Consider the following 20,970-nt stretch of genomic DNA (forward strand, 5'->3'; position numbering starts at 1 on the left):
AATTAGGTCTCGTAATTTAAACTTTACCACTCTACGAAGTGCATTTGAACTCACCACGGGGGAGGAGTTATCGAAGCGCTGAAGTTTAGCCTAGCAGGAAACAGCGAGGCTGCTGCCGCTGTATTAGAGAAACAAGGAGCAGTTTTTAGTTTGGAACCGGTGCTCAGACGTGAGTATTTCCTCGGCAAACTATATTTGGAATACCAGTCGTCGGTGCGGTCACGTTTTCTTTACTTTGTTTGCGGAGAAAGCTTGGAACCAACTATAAACGTAGGACACCGGCCGGGGTGGAATCTTTGTGGACGTTTGTGGACGCTGTACATCGCTGGAGCTACGGGCGTTTTGAATCAGGTGGGTGAGGAGGTGGGCCCGCATTTAAGGCTTACATGGAGTTGTTTTACAGGTGTTTTAGGAAGCAGTTATCTGACAATTAAAGTATGTTGTTTAACCCAGTATTTAGTTTTCCACTCCCTGTCCGTGTGCTGCCACCCAAGCTAGCTAAAGTTGGGTCTCGCGTCGTTTTTCTATTTGTTGACTTGCTAGCTGGTTTCGTTCTTGACAGTCTACTCTGAAACCACACAGCTTGTTTGACCGAACTAGTTAATTCGCCAAGAAAATAAATACACTTTTTATATGCTTATTACCCTTGCCGACAGCACGTCACGTACACGTCTATCATTGCAGCAAATTTTTTAAATGGTTTTAAGATTTGCGGATCGTATATTTGATGCACGCACAGAGGTTTCAAGAGGAAAAAACTGGCAGTCCTATTTGAAATGAATGTGCTGCCTAGAGATATCGAACAATTCCCTTAAAAGCTTGATAAGTTTATGTTTTGCAAGTCATATCCATTGTTCTTGTGGTCGGCTGTAGGTAATGGGGAGCGTCAGTAGGTTTTATGACACACACGGCGTCATGGTAATCACCTTACATTGTTGATTCGAGCCTGGGAAAATGATTAACCATGGATCATAACGGATAAAGTTTGAGGTTTCATGTGAACACGCGTGAATCCAGGTGGGTAGTATTGCATAATTACGGAAACGTTGAATTCCAGCTAGGTGTGTCTCCCCAGCAGGTATGTTCGTAACGTTAAGCCCTTTGAACCAACGGTCTGGTTTCAAGAGTGAGTAAATGTTGGGGAGGGGGTGTGTGTGTGTGTGTGTGTGTGTGTGTCTGCGTTTCTAAAAGAGACTCGTTTCGCCAGTTTGTCTAGTTTCAGGAAACTCCAGTCAGAAATGAATGGCAAAGTCATAATTTAACAAATACCCACTGACCTACTTAAGTATCAAACATGATCTTTAGGTCGTGGTTCACATGTAAGTACTGTATATGCTGCATTGTTATACAGCATTCTGTGTGTTCAATATCATATTTGTAGCTTATTAATGGGATTTTCAAAAAAAAAAAAAAGTATCAATATTTTGTGGCTTGTTGGCGAAACAATATATGTAATGCTGCTCTAATTTTAAAAGCCTTGTTCAGTGCACCCTTCCCGTTATTTGGATAGAGCGGCACATATTTTTGTAAATTTTGTGTTTTCTGTAGTATTAGCATATAATTTCATAATTCACTGGGCACTAATTTGGTCCATTTGTCCACATTACTATCCATTACAATGTTTTTTGTGATTTGTGAATTTAGGCTTTCACTATGGGTTACAAAAATTTTTTTCACCCAGTTAACATGTTTGATTAGTTTCTTTTGTACATGCTGAAGTCAAAACCGTTTTATTCTCCTCAAAAGGAAGTTCAATAGCAATAGTTCTTTGCTAAAGTAGAGTGGTACTTCTGTGAAACAAAAACCTTAGAGTAGTTCCAAAAGTCACTAATAGTCTAAGGAACGTGAATATATTTGTTGCTTTTGATTGTTATGAGGTTAAATTACCTTTAATTAAAATTTAATGTAATTTAATGCATTACTGTTTACAACTTCAATAATGTGTTTTACAGGAACAAAAAAAGTACTGACTAAAGAAAATATTGTGCCTGATGCTAACTTAGAATAAGAACTACAGATGTGGAAAAATTGTAAGGTTTTCTATGTTTCATCATTAAACTGAATAACTAATTCCTTTTTCTTGATAACTTTTTTGTGCATCTGGAAGCAAAGATGTTGTTAAATATTTATTTGCAGTGTATGTCAAACTCTACCTGCATGGGGTTAAGAGTGAGTTAAACAAAAAGCTGCTGTTCTCAGCAGGTTTTGTGCTTTTCCACCTGCATCTTTGAGTCTACCTGAAACTCCTTTATTATGGAGGCAAAACAAAGACGCCTCACAGATAATCAGCCGACTCTAGAGATTCCCCCACGGTATTTGAAATCCACTCTTGGGCTTGAAATTCATTTTTATGAGAAATTAATAATTCATATTTTTACTATACCCATTTGAGTACATTTGCCCCCCACCCCCCCTGAGATCTCAACTAACACACTCAGCTGTTAACTGAGTAGAACTGTGTTACTTCTCCTAAAGTTATATTTTTGAGGCAGAAAGAGGCTCAGCCACCTGAAGATCACCTGAGTGTTTCCATTGATTGCAGTGTAAAACTGCACATGTCTCATAGGTCCAGTTGCTAGCTAATAAGTGTTACTTTTGAAATTACACTGGAAACACTTCAAACAACTTCAAGGTTATTGAAAATACAACTGAGGGGTGAAACCAGTTTGCCTGACTGTTTCTATGTTTTGTTTTTTGTCAGCGAAATAATGATAGAAATCTGGCTTTTAAAGTAAAATGACTGTTCTCCAGATGTGCAAAAGAGACTGCTAACTGTCAACACAGACCCACTGCTGCAGTTGAGTTTGTTTAGGGAATATCTGATTGAAGCAGATACATATTTATGCAGAGAGTTATTTAATATTATCCTTTTAGAATTGAACTGCTTTGTAGAACTTAAAAGGTTTTCAAGGAGTATTTTTATATTGATTAGAGAGATTATATTGAGCATTTTATTGATGAAATCTGTGTAAAGCATCCAAACAGTTATATGCTTCTTTTGGCCAAGAAAATAGTTAGTTGAAGGTAAATAGAGTCCTAGACATACACTTTTTTTCCCTCATGTAAAAATATTTGGCATGCAGAGCACTGCCTGAAAGTAAGTTCAGATGGCAAGTTTTCCACTTCAGTATATTATTGGTGTAAAGTCTGTCAAAAAGTAAAACAGTAAATCAAAAAGTAAATCAGTCAGTCCACCAACCAGACTCTCGTCAGAGAGCAGTCAGCAATGTTTTCCCTCAAGAATCTTAATTTAGACTGGATATTTACAAGTTTTGTTTTGTTTTTGATTACTAGCACCACATATTTGACCCAATATGGTCAAATATGCATTTGGCAAGTCTCACTTTACAGTCAATGTATTATCACTAACACCCTCTGCTGCTTTTGTCTCCTTTGCACTGTAGTTGTTCAAGCTGATAAATGGCAACACAACAGCCTCCAGATGGGATATATTGTGCCATATTATTATCATTGCTGTTGATTTTTAAACCTATATTCTTTGGCTAATATTTCAACAGTAAGGCAGATGTCCAAAACTATGCTGTTTAACTGAGTAAAAATGATTTTAAGTTGGAAATGATCATGCGGGCATTTGCAGGTTAAAGCATGATCAATGGTCATGTGATATATTGGGTTCAAGGTTTTTTGTTGAGTGTTCTACAGCCCTTGTGGCCATTTTATTATTGATGTCTGTGTTTTCAAAGTGGACCAGAGCACCTGATGAATCTGTATCTCACCCAGTAATTGCAGTAATCAGACAGCATGTGTCTGCAACAAAAACAGGGCAAATATGTGCTCCTGATCAGTACCAAAGAAAGAATCAAATCATCTGTTTATCATTAAACATCTATGGTGTGCATATTTGTGTGACTTTCAGTTACCGTAATCAGTTTGGCTCATTGTTGTCTGTTGTCTGCTGAGAATTGTGTTACTCAAATCAATGGACCTGTTCAGATTGTTGACAGTCAAACAGTTTTGATTTCTTTATCCACATGAGCATGATAGCTACTAACAAGTATTCTTAATCCACACTTAAAAGCAGTATTTAAGTCTGCATTTAAATATGTAAATGTACACCTAAATACAGCATTTAAGTATTTCCAAATATCTTCAATTCATCTTGAGAGAAGAAACAAATAACTTGGCATCAAGTTTCCTTCATATTTCAATCCAATGTAGTGCCAAAACATTGTTTTAGCTAAAATATTCCATTTGACATATCTGTCTGTATTTTAAGTATCCATTAAATGTTTAAGAGCAGAATGTTTTGGTATTGGGATGGCTGTAGTACACAGAACAGCCATGCTTCCCCAGAAGAAAATGTTTTCTATCAAATACCTCTCTCAATGAATGATATGAGCACTTTAATGAGCTTAACCTAGTTCTTGGAAGTTACGGACGTTGTAAACAGTGAGTAAGAAAAACTCAAACTACAACTTAATTTGCATTGATGAAATATATAAATAGGAAGGTATCTTAAGCAAATTATATCATAGGAGCTTGCTCAGTTTTCTGTTTTTTAAAACTTGTGATGGTGTTTCTGAGTCAGCTGGTGGCTTTACTCTGTAGTTGTAATCCTTTTACAACATTAATCCCAAGTATCAAGACTAAGGGTTCAGTGGTGGTGTGCCATAGCAATCCTGCATGTTCTGTCTGTCTAGTTGTTACAGGAAAATGGGATGGAGTTGGTGGGAGACATGATATCCTGTCAGCCACACCCATAACTGACAAGATCTCATTTTGTTGTTACAGGAAGCATCTCTGAGTGAATATTAGTTGTAATGTTTATACCAACCTACTCATTAAAACTTGTTTTAGTAACATTTTTGACCTAAATATACCAAACTATTTTCTGTTGTATGCCTATTCATAAGCAATAAATATTTGTATTGTATTGATGTCAACAAGTGTCTATTGACACACTTGATTAAGGTTCTATGCTACACACATACGTCAACAAGTCTGCATATAATTACTTGCGGCAAACTAATTTGAATGTAAAAATGATTCATATTCAAATTTAATATTGTTTTCGTTAAATTGCTCTTTTATGCTCCCCTGAAATTTATTTTTTCACTTGCAGATTTGTTCATTAACTCCATAAGTAACATCAAATTGTCGATAGTTCTTTTTTACAGGAGACTACACAGTGTATGTCTATGTTGCTTTGCAGTGGTTGCCTTATTTATACGCATAGTGTGACAGAAAGTCACATACACATAGTTGGAGTTGGGTTTTATTTCAGAGCAGTAGAACATGCATTGTTATGAAGTGGACCAAACATAGTTAAATATGTGTAGGCATGAAAAAGTAGTTGAATTTCTCAGGAGATCTGTGTCATTATTAAATATCTTTCACACAGGACCTTGAATGTCACATTAAACCAGTTCACAAAGAGCTCCTTGTGGCACATCAGACTCTGTGTCAGCCAGTTCTGACTGCACAGGAGCTGCCAAACAGGTTTTGACTCCTCTTTCAGTATTATAACTGTGCATTTGATAGTGTTAGTGAGAGTGCAGTAAATTAAATGTAAACATGTCATTTAGAAAAAGATCATTTTCCTGTCTCCTAAACATTTACTGTTCTGTATCTGTTGATTACATAAGTCTGCAGCTAAAATGCATTTGATGCCAGGAATTTCCTGTCCATTCTTCTGAGGTCACAACACTATGTGAGCTATGTTGTAGAGAACCAGGCAATGGAGCAGCAATGCTGGTTGAGCCAACATCTACAGACGTTGTTGTTTTCTTGCCCAGGCATGCTTTTGCTGTTTTTCCCTGCAAATGACTCCTGAATTCTTTGGTTGACATGGTGGGAATTCAATGACATCACCAGACAGTAAAACTAACAAACACCCTGGTAACAGACGTTAAGCAATTTGAATGATGTAGCCCAGCCACACTATATTGAACAGTATAGCCAGTCAGCCATGTGAATGTGCACTCATAGGTAAATACGCTTAGATACCTTATCTCGCAGAGAGGTACACTGTAGATCAAACAATGCAACCATTGTAGTGTGTAATGCTGTGCATTTGTCAGTTGCCTAAAGGGATGAATTTGAGAGTTTGAACTTAAAGAAGGTATTGGTGCAGTTGAAAGGTACAGAATTCTCAAAGATACGCAGTGAAATCTATTTTTGTTCCTGTAGCCGATGGCAAATAAAAAAAAAAGTAGTATCCACATTTTACAGCAAGCAAGGCATAAGTGTTTTCCTTTTGTCCTTTTTTTTGTCTAAAATTTTAGAATATGCCACAGATGTATACCTTCTTCCTCTTATTTTCAATCAGCAGATCCCTCTCATAACCCAAAGAACGCATCATTTGAAATACACCCCCCTTCCCTTTTTTTTTTCTTGAATATTTAACCTCTGTTTCCCTTTTGAACTTACAGATTTGGTCTTTTAGGATTATTAAGTAGGTATTGACCTGTTCTGTAATGCACCTGAAATAAATGAAAGTCATTTAAGATGAATAAAAATGACTTAAATATGTTTTTGGGTAGATGATTTTGGAAAGGGCTTTGCTTTTGTAAGAAAGCTTTTATTTGAATATGAAAACTAATAAAATTAGATTAACTGTCTGTTAAAAAGCACGTTAATGTAGAGTCTCCATTTTGTTTTATGTACATACAATGAAAAGATTATTGTAGCTTGTTTTAAACATCTATTCAGTCTGAATGTAGGAGCTTATTAACTCCATTCAAACCTCTGTATTGGACTGTAGTGGTAGTCACCTACAAATTTGGGGTGACAGTAATATGCTGGTGACAGTAGTATGCTGGTAATATGTCTGTTTCTAATAAGGAAAATGGAAAGATTTGACTCATGGCAGAAACTGAGACCATGTCCTTACAGACTACGGTGTAACAACCCGTACTTCATATCGGAGATAAAGTGTTTGTAGTATAATGAAAAATCAATTTTTTTCCCTTTTCATCTTCAAAAACAATCCTTCCATGTTCTTAATGCAGTGGGGGGAGAGAGAGAAACAGGTGTTTCTATCAACTTCAGAAGCTAACAATGGCCTCTTAGTTATGGCCTGACTGACCTCTGGCCCTTATCTTTTGTTTTGAGGGGGGTTAAATTCTCTGACTACAAAAGATGCAGTGCTTGGCTCTGCCCGGAGAATTCCTTTCATTCATCAGAAGTCCTGTTAGAGGAAGGTCTTGTTGGCCACCTGAGGCATTTTATGATCTAGTTTCTGTTGTCTAGCATAGGTTTCCCAGGTCCCCACAGCTCTTACCTTTAAGATATATTTTAAAATCTTGCTCTTTGGTATTTTTTTTTCTTTTCTTTAAATGGATGCAAGACGTTTTTAATATCTCAGGCGGAAATGTGCTCTGGTATAATATTAAAATGGCGTGTGTGTTTGTGTGTGTTATGCGATATGTGTTGCTGCGTGTACTGCATTATTATATATACTGTGTGTGTATTGCTCTATGTGTTGCTATATATATTGCTATGTGTGTGTTGCTCTACATATCTATGTATAAAAACTGTACATGCTGCAATATGTAAAACATGCTAAAATACATAAAATGTATAAAACATGCTGGAATACATAAAACACATGATGCAATCATGACGAAATACATAAAAAATATAACACACGTTGCAATACATGGTGCAACACATGTCCAGCATATATTTTAAGTGTTTCATATATTGCAGAATATATTTGATATATTCTATGTATTGCAGAATGTAGTTCATGTATTGCAGTATGTATTTCATGTGTTGCATCATGTATTTTATGTACTGCAGTATGTATTTGATATATTTTATGTATTGCAGCATATATTTTATGTATGTCATTGCAAGTCCATGCTGCAATACATAACATACATGCTGCAATAGAGCGAATACATTCTGCCATACATAAAATATATGAAATACATTCTACAATTCATGAAATACATCCTGCCATACATTGCATACATGCTGCCATACATAAAATATATGAAATACATTCTACAATTCATGAAATACATCCTGCCATACATTGCATACATGCTGCCATACATAAAATATATGAAATACATTCTGAAATACATTAATTACATCCTGCATTATATAAATATATGATGAAATAAACAAAATACATGCATTTTAAGTAATGCATGATGTATGTAGTGTATTATCATGTATTTTATGTATTGCAGGATGTATGTTATGCATTTCATGTATTGCAAATACATGTTGCAATGCATAACATATATGCTTCAATACATAAAATGCACCAAATACATGCATTTTATGTATTGCCGGATGTATTTTGTATATTTATTGCAGCATGTATTTCATACATTTTACATATTGCAGCATGTATTTTATCTATTGCTACATATGTTTTATGTTTTTTCCAGAATGTATTTCATATATTGCATAATGTATTCAATATATTTTATGTATTACCGGATCTATGTTCTGCATTTCATGCTTTGCACATACATGCTGCAATACATAACATATATATATATATAAAATACATGCTGCAATACATAAAATATCTGTGGCAATACATAAAATACATGCTGCAATATATAAAATATTTAACACACATTCTGCAATACATGAAACACATTCTGCAATGCATATATGCATTTTATGTATTTTATAGAACACTTGTTGAATACACACAGACACACACACACACACACACACACACACACACACACACACACACATGGATGGATGGATAGATAGATTTTTTTTTATTTTTTAAAACAACTAAAGTGGAACAATCAAAAATAATGAATGTTAAGTGTTGGGATTCTTTTTTTCTCTCATAAATATTTCCTGTTTTTCTCCAAGTGTGCGTCAGTGAGCCTTCAGGCTCCACACTGGTGCTGAGACAGTATGAAGAGGTTCAGACGACATGGCCATGAGTCCCACAGAGATAAACTGAAACAGGAGCTTTTTCAGTTCAACAAGGCAAGTAAAATTAGGGATGTGATAAGAAAAGGGTCACATTTTTATAATGAAGCTTGATAAATTTGTGATGTGTAAATAATTACAAATGTACATTTCATAATTTTTATGAACAGAATTGTATAATTATGGTGTAAATATCAAATCAGTCCAATAAATGTGCACAAACCAGGTCCCGATTTTCTCAAAGTTGTATGCAGGCAGGTTCAACCTTGGGGACCAGCTGCCCTCATAAGGATCATGGCAAAAAAAACCAAGCTATTTCATCCCGTGGTCCTATGAGTATTTGTGGGTTTGGTACCTTGCTCAAGGTTACCTTGGCAATGTTTTGAAGGTGTCTGGCACCTCCCCCTACTACCAGAACACCTTCCAGGTTTTGTCTCTGAGGCTCAAACCAAGAACCCTCCACTTCCCAGCCCGGTCCCACCCCGAACGGAGCTACCACCACCCACTTAAAATAGAACTAACAGTTTTAAACACATTGAAATCAAACAACCATTACAATTTTTGCTCATCAGAGCACCATAACAGGGTTTTGTTTAGATTTTATGAAATAATACCTCTCAAATTGTCATACGTTGTATAAAATTAAATCAGACCCACTTTCCACTTCATCTATCTCACAGATTTTACATCTTCTGTTCTCCTCTGCAATAAAATAATATACCAGATCTTAACTGTGCAACAATTTTTGTATTTTATTTGATTTTTTTAATTTTTACACATGTCCTCAATTGTGGTCAGGATATACTATTTTCTTATACTTGTGCATTTCAAGTATAATAACAGTATGATCTCACCCATTATCACAAGGGGATGAGACATCAGAACTCATGAGTGTGAATATGCTGCTGTCTCTGGTTTCTATCCTTGTGTTATTGTGATTGTCTGACTCATGCAACTGTTTTCTATGTCGTCCCCAGACAGTGGAACATGGCTTCCCCCACCAGCCTAGTGCTCTCAGCTACAGCCCATCCCTGGAGCTTTTAGCCATTGGCACTCGCTCTGGGGCCATCAAACTGTATCCTTCATGGCTTTTCTGTAGCTGTAATTACAACGAAAGATTATGAGCTCTGATAAATGAATGCTAAAAGCTTATTTGTGGTTAATGTTGGGTATCTTTTTCAGATATTTTCTCAGGGTCCTGCTCAGTAATATCTTACATTGTACACAGTGTAGTCACTACACTTTTAGCACAATTATATATGCTCAGTGAAAGAGCTGTGGAGCCAGGTGGTACAGAGGCGCACCGGGTTTGATGAGCATGCTACCCTCTTTCATAATCCATTGTGGCAAATTATTGAAGAATATCTTGGCAATAGAATTAGAATGAAGAACTATCTGATATGGAATATTACAAATGAAAATATTCTGCTTGTCAAAAAACTGAGCAGTTTTTTCATTTCTAAACAGCTTAAATAAATAACTGTCAATTCAATTGTCCATAGTTGCATTGTCAGTAGTTGCTTTCTAAATTTGGAAGTTAGGCAACTGAGTTTCAACAAACCTGTTTTTCTTAGAGCGTTCATACCACCCGTGTGAAATTTGAAGTGGTATGAAGTCAATGAGCAGCAATGTTTTTATGACAGGCTCCTAAGTATGTACCCAAATGTATATGCATGTGTATATACAGTATACATACATTAACAGTACTAGTGGTATCGGTACTCGGTATTGGTGAGTACTCGTACTTGGTCTGTAAAGAAGTGGTATTGATCATCCCTAATATGAAATTTTATCCTATTCAGAAAGGCATAATCAAGTAATTCTGACACTTGTGCGGTTAGTTCATCTGTTGCAAAATGGTCTTGTTTAATTGATGTTGCTGTTTTTAATCTGCCCTATATAAATCTATAAATACGATTATAGTGGCTAGCTACTGAAGTGGCTTAATCCAAGACAACTGGATTTCTGTCTCTCCTGTTCTCAGACTTTTTTCGTTCAGCTGAACAACTTGAAATGCCTGTGTCTTCTGATTTTTGTGTGTCTTCTTTCACCATCCTTAACATTGAGACAGGTATGGAGCTCCAGGTGTAGAATTCATGGGTCTGCATGATGAAAATGCAGCAGTCACACAGGTGCACTTCCTCCCCAACCAGGTAAAGTCAGAACACTCACAACAGCACTTCTGTTTTGAAAATTGCACTTCAAAAATACCATTGTGCCCTTCTTATGCTATTTGAATGGTGTTATTATGCTATGGCTTTAGGTTGAACTGGTGACTCTGCTAGATGACAACAGTCTGCACATGTGGACTTTAAGAGCACATCAGGGCCTCTCTGAACTCTTGGAGATTGGACGCTTCACTCTTACTGGACCTCCTGGGTAAAAAAAAAAGTTAAATTAAAACTGAACAACATTTCACTGATCCAGAGTACTTTTAATGTAATATATTTTACAAATGAAGACCATAATTTATTTAAATGTAATGCACCATGAAGTTTTTCCAAATACTATTTTTCTTATTGTGATGTACCGATAATTGTATTCTAGTTTATTAGATTGTGACCAATTTGCCTGAAGGATTGGAAGGAATGAACTGTTTTCCTGTCCAATTTAGTGCTCCTCCAAGTGTCACCAGAGTCACAGCAGTGCTGGCCCACTCTTCTGGGGAGCTGCTCCTGTTGGGGACAGAAGGTGGACATGTGTTCATAGTTGAGGTCCCAGGATTTAGAGAGCTGGAAGAAAGAAATATTAGCCTGGATCAGATGGCAAGCAGGTCAGCTAAGTACAACACAAACATAATTTCCAACGTATTGTTGAGTATATTTCAAAAAGCCTGAAAAGATTTCTGGAAGGGAAAAGCTGTTATTTATTTATTACAATAATATAACATTGGCTTTGTTATTTCTATTGATTTTACAATCATACAATATATCACGGCTATCTGCTTAATTTGTCGTCCAGTGTACCAGATGATTACATCGGCCGCAGAAATCTGGAACATGTAGAGGCCTTACAGGAGAACCCAGTCAACCCAGACCAGGTTGTCATTGGCTATGGTCGGGGTCTCGTTGTTATCTGGGATCTGGTGAAACAGTGTGCTCTCCAACACATCCCTGCCACACAGGTAATAGTTCTGAAACGTATTCATGCAGCAGATATCAGTTCTTTTTTATTGTGTATTTAACATTTAGTACTTCATAACTACAGCAACTTGAGAGCGTATGGTGGACAGAGGATGGACAACATATTCTCAGTTCACATAGTGATGGGAGCTATTGTCGATGGATTGTAGGCGAAGGGGACGTGAATGAGGATGAGAAATCAGACATTCCATATGGTAAGAACAAATGGTGTCTTCCACCTGTATATATGTTTTTCCATCATGTGTGTTTTTAGAGGGTAATGGTGTCTTTTCTTGTGCAGGACATTTTCCATGCAAGGCTATTTCTAAAATAGTCCAGTTACCTACAGAAAAAGGGTGAGATCACTATCTGTTGTCCCTTGGATTTATAATGTTTAACTATATTTCCCAGACATGTCGCTTGATCATTTGTTACACATTCATCTTTGAGTACACTGAACTGAACTTGACCTTATGTGTGCATGTAGGCCCCCTTTCGTGCTATTCAGTGGGGGCATGCCAAGAGCCAGCTATGGTGATAGACACTGTATAACAGTGATTCACAGTAAAACCCACGTGGCTCTGGACTTCACCTCCAGGATTATCGACTTTTTTGTCATCAGAGATGGACCTCAGCATAAAGGCAGGAAAACACACACGATCTGATTTATGACAGCTGCTATATACACAAGTTTATAGAACACTTGTTGAATCTGTTAAAATAAGCAGATTTGGTACAATTTTCAGAAAATGGAATAGAACATGATGAGTTTCATCAATGGTATTCAATTTAGGCCTCTTTTATATTATTTTTGAACTCGTGTAGATCGATAAATAAAGACCTTCCAAATTTCCCTATCAACTGCAGGACATCCAAGTGCATTGGTGGTCCTGGTTGAGGAAGAACTGGTAGTGATTGACCTGCAAACAGATGGCTGGCCAGTTATTCAGACTCCTTATCTGGTACCGCTCCATAGCTCAGCGATCACCTGCTCTCATCATGTGTCAGCTATCCCTCTCAAACTGTGGGAGAGGGTCACTGCTGCAGGATCCCTACAGAAGACACATTATTCCAAAAAGGTAATCAAAAAATTTTCAAGACTCACTAAATCATAGACATGTAAAAAGTAATTTTTGCTTTAGTCACATGGTAAATTATTCCATCTTTTTTTCTATTATGTCAAAAGGGCATTAATTAAAGTATTATTATAATCAAGTATTCAATAAATTCTCAGTCCAACAGCTGAGCAGTAAAAATAAAACGTATGATAATGGACAAGTATTGAGCTAATCTTCAAACTTATCCTTTTTAGTCAAAAGGTCTTGATTTAGTTTCAATTAGAAAAGTATAACATAGTTTTGAAAGTTGGTGTGGATAGACAAAGAAAACTATAGAGACAGAGTAAAGATGCATTTACTTTTGGTCAAGCAGATGGTTGGTATTAAACTTTCATTTCCCCTCTCTCCACAGCCATGGCCAATAACAGGGGGGCAGAACTTGGCCCCAGACCCTCCACAGAGAGACTTGCTACTCACAGGGTCAGTTTACTGAACTTTTAAACTAGATATCTATGGTTGTTTTTTTTTTTTATTGCAATATCCTGTTTGTATATGTAGGCACGAGGATGGGACAGTTCGTTTCTGGGATGCATCAGGAGTGTGTCTGAATCCCATGTACAAGTTAAGCACAGCTGGAGTGTTTCACACAGATGCTGACCCCAATGACAACATGAACTCTGGCTCAGAAGGAGAGTGGCCACCTTTTAGGAAGGTATGTATATTTATTGCACTGTGTGTTATTTTAGTAATTATGGTAGCCTGAAAATAAAACATGGATGGTCTTGGTATGTGATATGCATACATATCTAAAAATATACAAACTCAGTTGATGTTGTATCTAAGTTGGCTGTTTACCTGTTGCCCAGGTTGGCTGTTTTGACCCATACAGTGATGACCCAAGACTGGGAATTCAAAAGATCCACCTCTGTAAATACAGTGGATATCTGACTGTTGCTGGCACTGCTGGACAGGTGAGAAAATATTAGCCTTCTTATAGGATGGAAGGACTTTTCAATCCAATATCCTGATCTTTACCTTCTCAAAATGTTTTTTTTTCTGGTTTCATACCTTTTTAATGATATAATATTAATTATATGAAGGTAGTATTTTCAATACTATGTCATTTTTAACTATTGATTGACATCAAGAAAATCATTTTTACTTAAGATAATCATTTAAAAATTGAATGGTTTCAATTAAGTGAAGCACATAAATGCAAATCCAACAAGATGGCACACAAATAGTTGATCAGCAAGAAATATAGATGGAGATGACAGTGTAAATGTAGAGTTACCACAATGGAAACCAGAGCTTTACTTTCAAGTCACATTTAGTTGATAGTGTCATGCTTTTCTCTGCAGATCCTGGTGCTGGAGCTAAATGATGAGGCAGCCGAGCAGACGGTGGAAGCTAAAATTGTGGATTTGCTGCAGGGTCAAGAAGGCTTTCGTTGGAAAGTAATGGGCAAATGTGACCTTTGTGTCATTATTTATAGCAAGCAACAACCCAGAGTTACAGTAACTCAGCTGGCCTAATGTTTGTTTTCTTATGAACTAGGGCCACACTCGGCTTGACATGCGAGAGGAGCCGGTTTTATCCCCTCCAGGCTTTCAGCCATTCTGTCTGGTCCAGTGCCAGCCTCCTGCTGTGGTCACTGCCCTCACCCTGCACTCAGAGTGGAAGCTGGTAGCATTTGGCACTAGTCATGGCTTTGGTCTGTTTGATTACCAACAGAAGAACACCGTCTTTGTCAAGTAAGAATTACAGTCCTTTATTGTCACTGTTTAACATTATCATCAACATGAACTGTGAAAATTAGTTTAGCAGCTCTACACGGCAGCAACCACATTACCACATTTTTTTTTAACTTTGTTGTTTATGGAATCAGCCATTCTCATAAGAATTCCTTTAAATTCTAACAACCAGAAGCACACAGATTTCTTGATGTGCAGGAATAGATTTCTTCAGCTAAACATGTGGCAATAAAGATGTCTAGGAGCGCTGAGCACTGTTGTACTCATTTTGAAAGATTGGACTTTGGTTTTGCCTGTTTGGTAAATATTGTATGTACTAAATAGTTCCTTTAATCTATAACTTCAGGTGCACCCTTAACCCCAGTGACCAACTAGCCATGGAGGGTCCTTTGTCCCGAGTAAAGTCTATCAAGAAATCTCTCCGACAATCCTTCAGGAGAATCAGACGCAGTCGAGTGTCACTAAGGAAACATCACATCAATAATGCTGCTAAGGTACGGTAAATCCCTGTTACTCTGTGGGGCTGAATCTAATGAGACTACACTCTTTAAATCTGCTCTTTTTTTTTGTCTATTTGTAGCTCCAGGAAGCAAATGCTCGTCTGGAGGCAGAGTTGGCAGAGATGGAGTTGGCACCAGTGCAGAGGAAGATTGAGGCTCGCTCATCAGATGATTCTTTCACCGGTCTTGTGCGGACACTGTACTTCGCAGACACATTTCTCTCAGACAGTGAGTTGCCCAAGCATCCCTTAAATGTGTCCTATGAGGAAAGCTTAACATCTGAGTTTTGTTTTATTTTTATTTTTACATCAACTTTCTCCTAGGTGCACATAATACACCCTCCCTATGGGCAGGGACCAACGGTGGATGTGTTTTTGCATACATGCTCCGCCTTCCTAATGTGGAACACAGAGCTGACGAGCCAGTCACCGCACAGCAGGGTGAGAATATTAAGTAGAATGATTTTAAAAGTTTCTTTTATTTTTTATTATTTTGTTTAGCTAACATTTTCTTACACTTTTGATTTCAGCTAAAGAGATTCAACTGATGCACCGGGCTCCTGTTGTTGGTATTGTGATTCTGGATGGTCATGGGGTTCCTCTTCCTGAACCTCTAGAGGTGGCCCATGACCTAGCTCGCTCTCCTGATATGCATGGTTTGCATCATCTCCTGGTCATATCTGAAGAACAGTTTAAGGTGACAGACACTCTTTCATTTAAACCCACACAATACACACAATAAGTGCGTTTACATGCAAACAAGAAAACGGAATCTCTCTGTTGGTTTCATAACATGAAATGCACATGATGCCTTTACGTGACTACAATCGGCCTACCGAAGTCCGAATGTAACATAACACTCACAGATAGCTCAGCTGGGGAACTCTCCTATGCAATCTGTGCTACATTTTGCTTATATTGCACTGACCTGGAAACAGAAACATCCCACCAAGTCGTTTACAGTCATCTGTGAATCAGGTTCCTATATTGGTTGTTATCACACAGCCAAGTTGACTGACTGGGAGTCATCTTAACTCCACCCATAATCCATTGACGGCATCCTGCTTTGTAGACAAAGTCTGGTTGCATTAATTATTCATGTCAATCTAGCGAGAAGGGTGGTCCCATTTAGAGGCACATGTAAATGCACTTAGTGCTATTCATACATGATGGTGTATTAATTTAGGATTTAATTTTTTACAATTGGATTGTGGTATTTCTCAGGGTTCTTTTCATTATCATTTTCATTCTAGATGGAGACTGGGGATACAACAGTTCTTAATACAGTTGTGTATTTTTTTGTTCGTTATGCCCACTTCAATACACATTTGTGAATTGCGCTGTGGTGACGATATGCCGACTTGGAGTAACTTGATACTTCACAACATTTTAGCTTTGGCTAGCAAGATGATAAAAGATAAGATGCACCACCATCTTTTAAATCTATAAATGGAACAAGAAGTAATTAAGCATTGATTCGCATGTATAAACTATGCAACTTCAAACATGAATCCACATCTTTGGCGTCACCGTCCACGCAGCAACACCACCAGCAGGGCGCAGAACTGTGGACCAGTTAAGGGTCAAAAAACAACAGATAATATTTTGTAGACTCGGATAAACACAATAAAATCTCTGCTGCAGTCCTGTGGTTTAGCACCTGATTAAAAACAGTCGATCGAGAAATCTTGCTTCCTAAACTTTACAAATCATATGCAAAGTTATTGAATGGTAATTTATTCAATGATAAATGTGCTTTGGTAATTCGCTCCAAAAGCCTTGAAATAATTTCAGTACAATTTCATTACAATTTACTTTAAAATGTTTATCTTCAGGAATATGGTTAAGTGAGGAAATATACAATGTTTTCAGATAAGAACACATTTTTAGATATTAAAATCTTAAATAGAGAAACAAAAAGACTTTAATCAATTCCAATTACCAGGGTTGGTCACATCTGCATTCCAGCCATTGTTTGAATGTGTTTTAAACACAAACAAACCAATTGTAATTTTTTCCTTTGCTGCCGCAGCAGTATTTCATTCTTTCATACTTTGGTGCATTTCCAGGTTTTCACCTTGCCAAAAGTGAGTGCAAAGATGAAGCTGAAGCTTACGGCCTTAGATGGTTCCAGAGTGCGTAGGGCAGGTGTGGCCTGGTTTGGCAGCAATCGGTCAGAAGACTACTGTGAGAGTGGCCTGGTGGTCTTGACCAATCAAGGTGACCTCCATGTTGTGTCATTGCCCAATGTGAAAATGCAGGTTCATTACCCCTGCATCCGTCGAGAGGATGTCAGTGGCATTGCCTCCTGTGTCTTCACCAAGCACGGCCAGGGTAAGAAATACAAACAAGTCTTTACAAGGCTTTTACTTTTAGTCTTCAACATTTTTTGTTTCAGCTGTGTCCTCTTGTGTTATTCATAATCATTTAGTGACACAACTGTCCAGACATCTTTGCTTTATTTCTTTGCGAACGACTTGATGATGCGTAATGCGCCGCTATCTAAATGTTACAAGTCAGTTACATGTGCCATAAATTTTATCCACAATTAGGGATACATAATGACAAAATGAAATATGCTTTGTCTCCTTATGAATTGTGATGTCCTTGGCTATTTTTGCGAAACTGTAAGCCTCATCTGCCTCCCATTTTGAGCATGTGAAACTAATGTTTGCATTTTCATTGTCAACACAATAGAAATAATTTGACAGCACTGAAAATTTCCAATAATGTAATGAAAAAATCTTTATATTCTGGCACAGACATCTTGGACATTTGATGCTATTCTTGCCTTTTAAATGACACATCTGCCTGTGTGTGATTGGGCAAAATATTGCATAAACACAAAACAGTAAATATGCTTGTAGACCATCAGTGTTAAACTATTTTAAACATTGGTACTTTTAATTTCAATAACCCCCCAATTCCTGTTGTCTTCTTTCAGGCTTCTATCTGATTTCTCCCTCTGAGTTTGAACGTTTCTCTCTGTCCACTCGTCACGTGGTGGAGCCTCGCAGTCTAGTGGAGGTTCCACTTTATTCGGCCTCCTCCAACCAGTGCAGCTCACAGCCTGATGGAGTTACCAGGTATCCACACTGTAGGATTTTATATTTTCCTATAGGAACTGCACATCTGCTGTCTACGTAAATTTACTTTGTCTCTACCTCATTAGGCATCTCAGACAAGACAGCGAGGATGCAGGTAAGAGACCTCCAAAATGAAAGCAGCATATTTCAACATGCATGTACCAGTGGCCAAAAGAGCACTTAATGTGTTCATTTTAGATCGTGTTAACCTTTGGGCTGATGCTATTTTTATATACACACACATGCACGCGCACACACACACACACACACACACACACACACACACCTACCTTGTGGCTGATATATGCCTGCTGCCTGTTGTGTTCCAGAGAGTGCAGCTAGACGTGTTATGGAGCATGCTTTGCTGAATGATGAGAGTGAGTACTTGAGAGATAGATGTAATAAAGCAATAGTGTCATGTACAAGGCCACTGTTTGGATCTAAAAAGTTGCTTCAGCTCTATTAGCATCATGTGCTGCTTGCTACTTTTATGATGGCTCTGTGCATCCATCTTCAGATCCACACTACTTCGCCAGGCTTTTGCATGAGCTCTTATTTTTTAACATGATGTGCTTGGATTCCTCCTGCCGATGTCATAAAATAATTGAGTAACAAGCTCAGAATGTTTTAGACATGTGTTGTCTTGTAGGTGTCCTTCAAGAGATCCAAAAGTCTTTAGAAGCAGATCCCTCGTAAGTATCTATCAATCAATGCAGTTCTCATTGACTATTATAGAGCCGGATTGGCATTTTGGGCTTTCAAACAGTTAAGCATCGCTGCTTGATGCTGTATAGATCCTGCACTTTGTTTGCACTGAAAATTAAAAAAAAAAAAAAAAAAAAAAAAAAAGTTGTACATGAGATCTCTTAATGTAGACTTATGCTCTTAACAGCACAATAGCTAATTTTATTTTCAGTAAGACTGATGCAGCACTTTGTTTTTTGGTTTAACAGTTATTAGTGGATTGCTAACTTTTTAACCTCCATTCTCCACAGGAACATGAAAACAGCTATAAATTTAACCCATTGTATTTCCTACAGGTCACTGGTCACAGAGAATAATGTGAGGAGTGCTGTAGCTTGACAGAAATGTCCTTAACAGCTGAGGTAAATCAGACTTTCATAGATGTGGATTTGGCTGATGTGCAACTGGCATCAAGTGTGACTGTCTGTCTGTCCCCAGAATGAATTGACATGTTGATATATGAAGAGTCCTGCAGCAGCGTAGCAGTACTTGCCTCCTGTGCAGCAGATCCAACCACTACTGATGCCCAACCCATCACCTCAGAGACTGACTCTCCCCCACCTTGAGCACACAGAGGCACCATAGTGCTCCTGTGCTGTGGTTAGAGCACCACTCACTGAGCAAGAAGGAATAAAAAGCCACCTGTGCCTGAAGACCACATGCTGTAATAAAACCATGTCACAAATATTTAACCCAAAGCCACATGTTGCACAATTCTGTGAAGAAAATATCAAGTCATGACACCAAGATCAACGCCAGCATTCCAGAACTGCCAGAGGCCACTGTGACTTATGTCGCAACCGTCCCCATATCAAGTGTGTAATACCAGCAGTCTTTTCAACTGGGTTGAACTGATTCCTTTTGATCTTATTTGATTTGTGCCTGTTTATTTTATTTTTTTTAGCGAAAGGAGCTGAAGCTTTATACTGTAAAAGTCCACTCGTGGAGAAAATTAAACGGTAAAAAGAAGGAATGAGAAATTAACAAATCTACCGTTAAAACTTACTAAATCCAGAATATGGATGTAACCATGAAATAAGTAGTTCAATACTTTTTAATTTGTGGTTTTAACTTTGATTTTTTATTTTTTTATTTTTTTTATTTTTAGAAATCTAAGAATAGTAAGTAAAAGATTTGGAAAACCACAACTATTTTTCCAATTTCTCATTCCGTACTTTTCCATTCTGTGAAGATTTTTTCAAGATGGAGCAACAGAATAATCACAGATGTCCCAGAAGAGAAAAATAAGTTGTTTTATGTACATTGATCGACATTGTATTATTTAATTTTTAATAGTATTTTTTTTTTTTTTTTTTTTTACACACAAACTCACAGTGGAGCGTACTGTGGTACAACCCGTCCCCTCCCGTCCTCGCTGTAACTGGCCATAGGTACATATTCACTGTGCTGCAGAGCTTACAACACTGTACTTTTATGTGGGAATAGCTTTCTATGGGGTTTGGTTTTTAATTATTTTTTTGTAAACCTTTTTCTTTTTTTATAATAACGATGAATAATGTAATTTAGGAATGTAATTGTAAGCTATTGTAGTGAAATGTTTTTAATATATACTGTTTTTATGTGACTCAGTCTGTACCCGTGGGCCTGTTGTAATGGGGGTGGCTGCTATTAAGAGTGTACAAGGAAATATTTTGGTACTGTGTCTGAGAATGCTGGGTAATTTAGCATCAGCCTAGATTATATTTTTGTAGTGAACTGATCAAGAACCATAATTTGTTTTAATTTGTAACTTCACACTACAGTTTCATTGTTAAATATTACATTTCTTTCGCCAAAATCTGATTTTGTCTATTTTTTATTTAATCATTT

At 37.3% G+C, this 20,970-nt stretch overlaps 1 protein-coding gene across 2 annotated transcripts; it reads left to right on the top strand.

Annotated features, from left to right (window-relative positions):
* Positions 1–20: 20 nt before the first annotated feature.
* Positions 21–20,939, top strand: llgl2 (LLGL scribble cell polarity complex component 2). Of its 2 annotated transcripts, XM_011618033.2 has the most exons (28): positions 21–169; positions 252–351; positions 8,815–8,934; positions 9,855–9,952; positions 10,949–11,030; positions 11,141–11,256; positions 11,492–11,650; positions 11,839–12,001; positions 12,085–12,214; positions 12,301–12,355; positions 12,487–12,641; positions 12,867–13,078; positions 13,470–13,537; positions 13,616–13,769; positions 13,924–14,028; positions 14,419–14,514; positions 14,615–14,811; positions 15,158–15,305; positions 15,392–15,539; positions 15,635–15,751; positions 15,841–16,007; positions 17,380–17,644; positions 18,255–18,396; positions 18,483–18,511; positions 18,726–18,773; positions 19,046–19,088; positions 19,437–19,502; positions 19,579–20,939. In XM_011618033.2, exons 3-27 carry the CDS (start codon positions 8,860–8,862, stop codon positions 19,477–19,479), a joined length of 3,015 nt encoding a protein of 1,004 aa, XP_011616335.1. In that variant the 5' UTR covers positions 21–169; positions 252–351; positions 8,815–8,859; the 3' UTR covers positions 19,480–19,502; positions 19,579–20,939. The 2 variants fall into 2 exon arrangements, with proteins under 2 accessions (XP_011616335.1, XP_011616336.1); XM_011618034.2 differs by lacking the exon at positions 18,726–18,773 and having other exon boundaries at positions 51–351.
* The last annotated feature ends 31 nt before the right edge of the window (positions 20,940–20,970 follow it).

This window comes from Takifugu rubripes, chromosome 1, assembly GCF_901000725.2.
Source record: "Takifugu rubripes chromosome 1, fTakRub1.2, whole genome shotgun sequence".
NCBI classification, from domain to species: domain Eukaryota; kingdom Metazoa; phylum Chordata; class Actinopteri; order Tetraodontiformes; family Tetraodontidae; genus Takifugu; species Takifugu rubripes.